The 10,743-nt window shown below is 37.9% G+C and overlaps 1 protein-coding gene across 2 annotated transcripts; it reads right to left on the reverse strand.

Annotated features, from left to right (window-relative positions):
* Positions 1-204: 204 nt before the first annotated feature.
* Positions 205-4,422, reverse strand: LOC115746418 (putative pre-16S rRNA nuclease). Of its 2 annotated transcripts, none has more exons than XM_030682170.2 (7): positions 3,985-4,422; positions 3,464-3,612; positions 2,791-2,848; positions 1,802-1,873; positions 1,619-1,714; positions 1,073-1,162; positions 205-706 (listed from the first exon to the last, which is right to left on the reverse strand). In XM_030682170.2, the coding sequence occupies exons 2-7, from the start codon at positions 3,610-3,612 to the stop codon at positions 656-658; spliced, it is 516 nt and encodes a 171-aa protein (XP_030538030.1). In that variant the 5' UTR covers positions 3,985-4,422; the 3' UTR covers positions 205-655. The 2 variants fall into 2 exon arrangements, with proteins under 2 accessions (XP_030538030.1, XP_030538028.1); XM_030682168.2 differs by having other exon boundaries at positions 4,103-4,419.
* Between the last annotated feature and the right edge of the window lie 6,321 nt (positions 4,423-10,743).

Below are 10,743 nucleotides of genomic sequence, written 5' to 3' on the forward strand. Positions count from 1 at the left end.
GTGTAACAAGTTTTAGTACTCAGGTGCTACGATGCTAGTAGATGGTTGATCATTTCTCTAGCGGAAAAAGCTTCGAATGAGCGATACATGGCACTAAAGTTAGATGAGTTTTTGTCTGTTGGATTAGACAGTCTTTGTACAGAGAGTATGGTTCCTTTTCTGTTTGTGATGTTGTCATGGGTGTCTTCACTAGAAGATGGTTTGCTTAACTGTAGAATCTCTGATGTGAGTTGAACAGGAAACTGTTTAGCTATTAGCATTAGGTACTTTTCTCTAATCAATAATTACGTAAAAAGACTTGATCGATGAACTGCCGCAGGTCATCAAAGTTTACATTAATAAGATCATTCTCGAAAAAACAGATGCGTCGACTAGAGGGTCTTCGATGTGTGTGTAGGAAAGAACTTTCTTTACATCTACAAGATCGTCATCACTTCATTGACACGGTCTGTTGAAATCCTCCTGTGCTTTTTCCCTCAGCATACGAACCAAAAATTGCCAAAACTCGTTTGAATATCTACTTATCCCTCTCAAACTCTTTATGGTGCATTAGCAGCAGGTGGTAATGGCACTGCATATTTACCATCGCAATTTGAAGGTCACATTCAGGATAACCTCTGAGAATGATAAAGCCCCCACAGTTCTCGCTCATGTCCTATTCAGAAGACTCTGATCTCTGCTTCTTGTTGGCATAATCCAAATATCCCTACCCATAACAAAAGTAGTGTTCAGCAACAGATGACAAAATAAAAAGTTCGCACACTGAATACTACATATCTTAAATAAACAACTGAAAGCAGAACAATAGGCGAAAATCCATCCTCACCCTTTTCCTTCTATTTGCAACAGCCTAGAGGTATTGCTAATTGCTATTCGCCAACAATGCTCAAGAGTTGCGAGGGGGGGAAAGCCTGTTCATCAGCCAAGTCCCATTTTTTCATTTCTATCCTAAACAAAACCTTTAACCTTAACAATTGTGTACTCGATCATGAAATGGTGATCTCTAACTAGCAAAACGAAAGGAGGCGGGGTGAGCTACTTTTTCCCCAGGAATATGTGAAAAGCTAATTACCTGGAGTATCCCCATAGCAGCGAACTTGTCCACTATTGTCTTCGCTGCTACTGGATGCAACGTCAAAGGTTGTAACAACAATTCCACATTCTGTAAACGGACATGCATTAGGGCCCCATGATTAATTAAAAATAACAACAAGATACTCATTTGCAAAAAGGAGTTGAATTTAGCTTTCCATGTGGGGACTGCCATTGGACCGCTAAAGAACACAAGCTAGGGGAAAGTATGGAAATGAGTCTCAATAAGGGAACTACGATCAATTTGTATAGAAGCAGAATTTAGTCAACATAGGGCTTAGGCATTGTTTGGCAAATTGGCAGCTTTGCGAGAACATTGAATTATGTGGGAAATATACCAGAGGATATAAAAGTTAAGCCTTACACACTGAAGAATTATTTAATGTTTATGTAGTTGCTTCTACTATCACAATTCGGACCTTACAGATTGGATAGATAAGGAACTAGCTTTATGGTGCATACCTTAGTAAAATAAAAAAAGGAACTCAGGTTAAGATTTTCAAAGAGAAGGGAAAACAAGTGGCACCTTTGATGTAAAAGTTTCTTCCCAATACGTATAACAAACACCATCAAGTTTTCCTGTTTTGGAAAGCTCGTCAATAAAAACCTTCATTTGCACAGCCTGATTACAGACAACAAAAAGGATTATAAAAATTATAAATAGCATGTCAGAAAAGTTATAGAAAATAATGGTTTAAAGGAGACGTACCTCAGGATTGCCACCACGAAACCGGTCAAGAGGGCAGCCAACCACAAATCCAAGTAGCGAGAATTCAGAGACCTGCATATATACAAGGAATCAGGAACCAATCAGGCCCCAGTAAAAACATTTCCAAGACCATGCAGATTACTTCACGTACACATTCAGTAAGGATATTGTGACCCGAGACTGAGAAACAATAAGATCATTGACCAAAACCTGGCCTAGCTCCCTAAAAAACCCCAAATTATAGGTCCAATTTCAGTTCTGCTATAAACTTTTTTTTGTCTAAAAAAAAATCCCCAAAGTTCACTCTAGTCCCAATCTACCCAAGCGTCCAAAAATCAACAGTGGTTTCCTCAAGATCATCTACATCATGGCCAATTAGAGGTTCATTATCAAAATTTGCATCGTCATCAACACCCTCACTTTCGTATGGAATAACAACAGTCTCCCGATGGTGTTGATCTTGAAGAAACTAATGGCGATTTTTGGAAGTGTCGGCAGATTTGGGACTAGAGTTAAAGTAGGGATTTTTCTTTTCTAGACAAAAAGAAAAAGTTCGGGGCAAAATTGGGATTGGCCTAAAAGTTGGTGTTTTTTTTTTAGCACCCAAAACCTAAGGTCTATCTAATTGAGATACCAAGTCTAATGATTCTAGCCCAGGTAAACATAACGCAATAACAATATCCCCTGTTTTAGATAGGAACTTATGAGGCAAGAAATTAAAGATACTAATTTCGGGAATAAGCAGTAACAAATACCAAGCCTTTAGCAGAACCAACACTGAGAAATTACTCATATTTGAGGTCCTTCACACAACTATCCTCACAGTTGGAAGCCAGACCGAGTGCAATAAACAAAATGCTCTAGTCAACCCAAACACTTATATTGGAAAATTTTCTTTATAGGACGAATCCAAACAGTAATTCCCACAGGAACAATTCCTCCAAGAAATGGAGATACTAACACAAAAGCAGGCTGAAAGGCAGACTTACCAGACTCTGAAGATCGGTTGCCATCAAGTCAATATTTGTCTTCTTCCTAAGCAGAACGCTGCAATTATGGCAACAACAAAGATCATTTCACAGGTGACAATCGCATATACACCACCAAGGTTAGGATACGAGGAAAGAAAATAGAAAAGTCACCCTGAGGGACAAGCTGCAGCAAATTCATGACTTCCAAGTTCCATCCTTATAAATACCAAATAACAAGAATAGTTCTAATATAGAATCAGATTGGGAAAAAGTGCACCAGAAGTCTAAATCTTATGTATGAAATGCGATCAATTGAATCATTTGAAAAGTTTAGGACTCAATTACAGTTTTTGAAAAAGGTTTAGTACTTGATTGAATCAATTGAGACTTTAGGATTCAATTGTATTCCATACATAAGATTTAAGACTTATACAGTACGTATTTCCTGAATCAGATTCTTACATGGCAACCCTACAGAGAGAGGCACATACTAACATCATTGAGATAAACAACATCTGTACCAATCGTATACGCAATCATCGTTTGGCTAATATTATCCACAACTCAATCATCTGATTAGTGCATTCCGACGCTCAATTTCTATGGAGATAAATCGCACAGGAACTGATAAAAACATATACCACAATTCATCTTCGCCAAAATATGATACAATGTGAATGAACGGCAATACCTCAGGGGTGAGGCAATCTTGTTACTCGAATCAGAGACAGCAAGCCCGACATACTTATCGCCAACATCCAAGCCTAGCAAACGGCCTTTTTTCTTCGTACATGCCATCAATACGTCTTGGAACAAGCTCAATGGTTTCACATACCTCATCTACAAACACAATGAACCCAGCTGAGAAACTTCACTTAATGACTCAAGCTACATGCTTGGAAAATTAAGCAGAGACCAAATAGGAATATCCATCGATTCAAGCGGTGCGTTGATGTCAGAGAGACGATCTCTCACGACGCAACCCATCGATATATCTATCACTACATACTATTCGTATCTTAAGTAATACCCAATAAGGTAAACCATAAACAAGTACTGGGAGCAGCTCTACAACTAGCGGTAGCATCAGCATAGCTATTACGGGTTACGCTAAAGCACATAGCTTGCATGAGCAATGAGCTAGAGCGACAACGCAAGCTTATGCAGCACGGCGATCTTGACTGCTTTCAATTGAAAATCAAGTAAACGTACGACTGAGAGACTGAATATGGTGTAAAACTGTCTCGCTAGTGTTCACTGAGGCATTAAAACAAACACTTGGTATGGACGGCCATATATCAGTGGCACACACAGATGGTCCTTCACGTACCGCTACTTCGTCCACTTATGGTATCGCCCGGACAACTTTGCTTTCCCAAAGGAAAATGCGATCGCGAGCGTGGATGCCACCCGCTCTTCCCCTCCTCCCCAATGGCAAGCTCGTGATCCAATCAATGAAAGTGGGCGATTCTCCGGTCAATTCGTGCCACCCTTGTTGGCCCTCATCGCCTCCTTGGCAAATTCGTGACTTCCTCCTTTTACGCTTTCGTTGTTCTTGTGGCCCGGTTTCGATTTCACTAACACAGAGAGAAATTGCACGAGTGGACGGTCTCACTGAAATCGGGTGGAGACGGTGAAAAACTTCCTCGCAACCGACCTTTTTCGATTCTCTCCGCCTGGTCCTCGCCGACTCGAGGTTGGGCCGGTTTAACCATCGTGAGCCGGTTAGACCCGGTTTTATTTGAACGACTAGCCGCATGGTTCGGTTTCTCTTAGTTTAAGGCTTTAAGCTTTCGAAAGAGACAATGGAACTTTCGATTCGAATTATTATGATATTAGAAATGAGCCTCGCGATGTGCAGGAGATGTTTAAAAGTAAACAAAGTTACAAAATTTCGTATCTCTAGAATATGCGTGAAATTTATGAAGGATGCAAAATGAAAAATTACATAAATATGGGGTTAAACGAATCTACCTTCTTTAAATCGTTTCACGCTCGAAAAAGTTAGATATATTTAATAGATCAAATGTTTCCTTCTGAAATACAAGGTTCAAAGTTAGATACCAACATTTTGAGTTAAATTATTGAGGGCTCACCAAAGAAGATTAAAAATTGCCCACGAAAGTCTGAATATTCATGCTTGCAGTAGCTATTTTCACTTATTAAGCATCATTAACTATTACAGGCTTTTATCTTTTAACCTTTGGAAATCAAAATACACTTACTCCTTGCTAGGTAAATTGAAGATAATACTATTGTAAAAAGAGTTATTCCCATTTTTTTTTTATTAGTGAGTAAGGTACTCTCAATTTTTCGTACGATATATTTTTTTTCAATGACGAGATGTATATCAATAGTATATTTTCACGTTCACATGTATGGCTTTCGTATTTAGTTAACGCAGATCAATTATATGATATTGCACATGCTTATTTCATAAGGTCGAGGGTCGAGAGTATCGACCGAGTAATGACCGTTTTCGAGCATTTTCAAAAAAGTTGATCGTCACTTTTATGCTTTCAGTAATTTTTTTTTTTTTTTTGGGTCAAAATGCTTTCGGAAATTTAGGAGCATCAACATTCGCGGACATATTATACCTTTGAAGAATTTTTGTTGAATGGTCAAATGCAGAATCAAAATTCTAATTTTAGTTTTAAAATTGAAAAAAAAAAAGAAAAAAAATAGCGAGTGTTTTCTAATAGGGATCAAAGATTTTTTTTTTTTGTAAAACAAAAACGGTCTTATAATTTTTTTTTTGGTCGGAAAACAGTCTTATAATTCACCTATTAACTCTAGTACCAATAATATGACCCAAAAAAAAAAAAAAACTCTAGTACCAAAAAGACAAAAAAAAAATTGAAGAAGATAATGCTGACGAAAAGAACTTACCTACCAACTCTCCACCAAAATTAAAAACCTTAAGAAAATGAAAAACATATATAATGGTGGGTTCCATTACGCTTTAATAAATCCAGCAAATTCATTTTAATATACATATAGCATAGCATTAGAGCCATGAGGTCATGAGTTTAGTTACCCACCCGACGCATATATAGATTGTGATTCTATGGGCTTGATCTTTCGAACGAGATGGTAATGGTAAGCAAGACCTGGTTCTATTCCAACAACTAGGCTACATGAGATCGTGAACTCATCAAATTAGAAAATTGGGTACTTAAATTTAAGCCTGTCAATTGGGGTGGGTTGGATCGAATTGAAAGCTGTCCGACCCAAAGCGATCCGATTTTTACACGAAACAATTTAAGCGATTCATACTAGAATTTATGGAAGCTTTGCTTCCAGCTTTCCGTTAAGCCTTTTAAGGACGTGCCTAGGTCCCGAAAGTAAACAGTATATATGAGAAGTTCATTAACCATGGCAAAATTGTACTTTGGAAAGGCAAACCAGACTTGATTCCATTCGAGCAACTGGGCTACATGAGATCGTGAACTTCTCAAATAAGATAATTGGGTACTTAAATTTAAGCCGGTCGGCCAGGGTGGGTTGCGTCGGATCAAAAACCGTCCGACCCACTTTTTACACAATACAATTTTAATGATTCATACCCAGCTCAACCTGAATTCAACACATACCCGACCCGATTCGAGTCCTAATTCTTAACAACTTTTCCTTCTCAAAGTGTTGTTTTTGAAAAGTGGGTGACTCCATAGACGGGCTCATCAAGTTGATAAGGGAGCTTGGGTGCTCAAGTCGGGTCGTGGGCTAAGACTTCACGCGACACATAAACAAATTGAAAACATGGGTGAGCACTCTGCTGGCGATCAACAATACCTATGTACACAATTCAGTGATTAGGTCATGAGACCGCGAAGGTGGCGACAAGGTGAAGGGCGGCGGATCTTGCCAAGAGATGAGCAATGCCTTCACTCTCTTGAACAGGTTTGCTTCTAGGCATCGGCCAGCCATAGTGGCAGGGTATAACTATTAGCTTCACATTTATATCTCTCTCTGGGCTCCTGTTCATCTTAATTGTCCCAAATCAAACCTATACCCAACTCAATCTATATTATTACAACATGTTCATATTTGACCCAACCTATCAAAACTAATACCCATTTACTAAACCCATTTTAAGATCTTTAAGCGAACAGGTTATTTGGATAAAATTTCTCATCGCATTAAAAAAGTAAATTTACCGTATTAAAAATGTTCATATATAGAACAAAAAAATGCAAGAAAAACCTAAAAATCGAAAGCTCATAAATAACTAGGAAAGTGTTGTATTAGAATCCATATCGATGGTGATGTACGTGATAATTAATCGGTCCTCACCAACAAATCACCATTTATTGCGCTTGCATTTTTTATTCATACCCCCTCTTATTAGCTTGGTACGCAACTTTAGTCAAATAATTATTACTGGGCCTCACAAGCGACATTGGTAAATTTCTACAGGCCCTTGTAATCTATAATCACATTGGTGCATCCATTAGAATATAATGGACCCATCAGCAAAAAAATCAGGTACATATGCAATCCTTGAAATGGTTAATATGCTGCAATGAAAATGGATTTGAATGTGGATGTTTCCAATCTGTTAAGATTTACATGTGTCAATGGACATGTGGTCCTACTGATAAAGGGATAGAGAGATGGAGATGTTAGTATTATAGGTGCGAGGTTTGACACCCGTGCTCTGCAAATAGGCAAAGCAAAAGCTAGGGAGAGAAGACTTACAGATAGAACAAATAATTAAAAAAAAAAGATCCACGTGTAATCAGACATTTATCTTTTGGACCCACATGAGATTCGGAGTTCAATTACTCACATATCTCTTTCGCCCATTTTTGGATTATCCTCACGTGGCTTCCATTTTGATGTCGATACTTTGCAATTGACTATTCTAGCATCGCACCTTTAAATTAACAATTAAGCGTTGCAATCGACTCCACCTTTAAATCAACACTTAAGCGACTTCTCCCGACAGCTTAGCTTGCTAGAGAAACCCATATGATATTATTCAATAATGAAATGAAATTAAAAAAAAAATTGCTGAGATTGTTCGAACGAGCGCTCTTTAAAAACGCTAGCACAAAAGTGATACTTCATAAATCTTATCGTACGAGCAATCACTCCTAGAGTTTTGATACCGAACACAAGTGATAAGCTCCATGGATTCTCTTCGAGTTCCCTCACAAATATTGTCGAATTTGAGAAACGTTGACGCCTTCCATAATTGTTGTAGTAGTAATTGCTCAATTATTTAAGTTATATTATAGTGTCACGATGTTACATAAAGCATGGCAGTGACAAGACTGTTCTAATCATGCTTTAACTCGTGCGGTAGTGGAGTATCATTTTTGTACTAATCATTGCAGATTTCATTCTGTCTCGCTGCTTCGCGGTACTAAACTAGGATTCGATGACTGTCAATGTCAGAAACGCACACTAAAATCCTTTTTTTTGTTGATTCTACGGCCGGCGATCGAAACATCAGTGCCAGAGTACTTCTCATTGCATTCTTTTCTTTGGGAATCATTGTCCAAAACAGTGTTAAAATTTATTGTGTCGCGGCCAATTCAATTCTAGACCTTCCGATTTGCACAATTGACATATTTAAGACTAAATCGGCAACTAGTCAAATGGTTTATGATTAAATTAATATTATTAAAAAATTTAGGATTAAATGGGCAAATCGTCAAATGGTTTAAAGCCAAATTGGCACAATTAAAAGATTTGATACTGAATTGACCGTCGTACAATAGGTTTATAGCTTTTTAAACTATTTTGCATTCTTGTTTGTATTACTTTCTTGCTATATTCTTGTTGTTTGTCTTGGCAATACTTGTCCTACCTGTGTAGAAATTAACAGAATAAACCATCAAGTGGGCAATTATCCAAACTCTAAAAATACAGTTTTGAGATTTTCTATATTTAGAGGGATAATTATCTAAAAAGTTCTAAATTTATGTATGTAGCGGCCAATTTAATCATAAACATTTTAATGGTATCGATCTAGTTTTAAACCTTTTGACGATTTATAAATATAATTTTTTTTTCCATTCAATTTTGATCGGAATCGGCGACGTGGACACCAACAGTTCGACGTGACATGGCCGGTGCTAACATTGATAATTTTTAGAATTTGTATTTAATTTTTTGAATTTTTTTTAGCATTTCTTTTATTATCTTTCTTTTCTGTTTGTCTCCTTGTTTTTCCTTTTCATATGTGGCCAATTGCCGATGCTGGCAATTAGCCACGGGCAAGGGTTGCCCTCGTCGCCAGACCCTTAGCCGGATCTAGCGATGGTTAGAGTTTGGTGGGGAGGGGTCTACGTTGCCTAGGCGAAAAGAAACGAAAAAAAGAAAAGAATTAAAAAAAAAAGAACCCAAAAAATCGCTCATATTAGCGCTGGTTGTGCTATGTAAACCTGTCAACGTCCGCGTCGGTAATTTCTAGCTAAAATTGGTTGGAATAATTACCTGGGTAAATTGACAAAATTAAACTGTTTCGAATTGAATTGACCGTCGTACAATAAATTTAGCACTTTTTTGACAATCTTGCCAAAATTAACTCGGTTGTGTGACAACATTTGTATATTTTTCTTGCTTATGCATCGACCATTTAGACGGATAATTCCAAATATATCATTCTCCCTAATTTTAAGGAGAACCCAAACATATTATATCTTTCCAACCATTTGAATTATGTCTTTCCTAAGTTGAGAGATGTCAATTAATCTTATTTGATTTTATTAAGCCCCATCTCAAGATCCATAAAGTGCATTGGAGCTTTATTCCTCAAATGATATTTTGGCACGAAAAACTATGTGACATTGTCGATCACGCCATCTCAAGATAAACGAAGTCTGAATGAGACAGAAACACAAAATGGAGGTACGAGTTATCAAATACAATGAGAATACTCGGCAAAATAATTGCTCTTTTCTTTTTTTGTTCTCCGTTGAGAATAGAAGTCGACAACCATAAAACACAAATCATGTTGAGAAAACTTCCCACGGTATTTTGGAGTTAACAAAACCATCTACTTGTTATCGATCGATAAATTCATATGTTGTTTTGTTTTAGATGGCATTGATACGAAGCAAGCTATATCACCGTTGATTTGATTCCAAGTACAAAGTGGAAAGACTCGTGAAGACCGGAAGGACCTTAATAGAGGGCGAATAAGCTAGAGTATTTTTGACCCTCGTTAGTTTTTTGTGCCCCTTTTCTTTTTGGGGCTTTAGGGAAGCCCTATGTTTCGAAGACACGTAGATGGTCTGTACCGTAGTTTGTTTCCTCGATTCCGGTGGAGTGTGGCAGTTGTTTGATTGAATTCCGACGTCGTTTGTTGAGCATGGTTTTCTAATGTTATTTTACGTCGATGATGGGCGAGATCGTTATTTTATCATGCTTTTGCAAACACTTTTTATGTAAGGCACGAGTTGGAGTGATGTTGGTTGCAACTTCAATCTCAGTATATATCCGCTGTTCAGCAGTTTCACCGGACTGCTCGAGAACACTGGTCGGTCCAACTCCCAATTATCTAGGTGAAATCGGGCCAGACTAGGACCTATCTATCCCTAACGATAGTTGGTCACCCAGCATCCCGACCTTTTTCTCCATCGAGGAAAAAGCAAACCTAAAGACGTCGAGATAACCACTAATGGAAGGAGACTTGATCACAATTTGCATCTTGCCCCGAATTGAATTTCAATTCGGGAATTTTTTTCATTCCAACTTGCATGTTTGCCTCGTGATACGAGCTGACAGCTACTTATTGTGTGGATTCTATGGACCGTACTACGTAAATGTACCCACGAGGCATACCAAATTACCATCGCCAGACATTAAATGTTCATTGTAAGATTTGGGGACAGATCTGGAAGAGATTCTTGTCACTTCAAATTATGGCATCTCATAGTACCCCACACGCTTGCCCATCATTATTGCTCTTGATTTAAATGCCTCCTCCTGTTTTTTTTCCCCTCCTGAATAAATGCCATG

This window comes from Rhodamnia argentea, chromosome 3 (genome assembly GCF_020921035.1).
Source record: "Rhodamnia argentea isolate NSW1041297 chromosome 3, ASM2092103v1, whole genome shotgun sequence".
Classification (NCBI taxonomy): domain Eukaryota; kingdom Viridiplantae; phylum Streptophyta; class Magnoliopsida; order Myrtales; family Myrtaceae; genus Rhodamnia; species Rhodamnia argentea.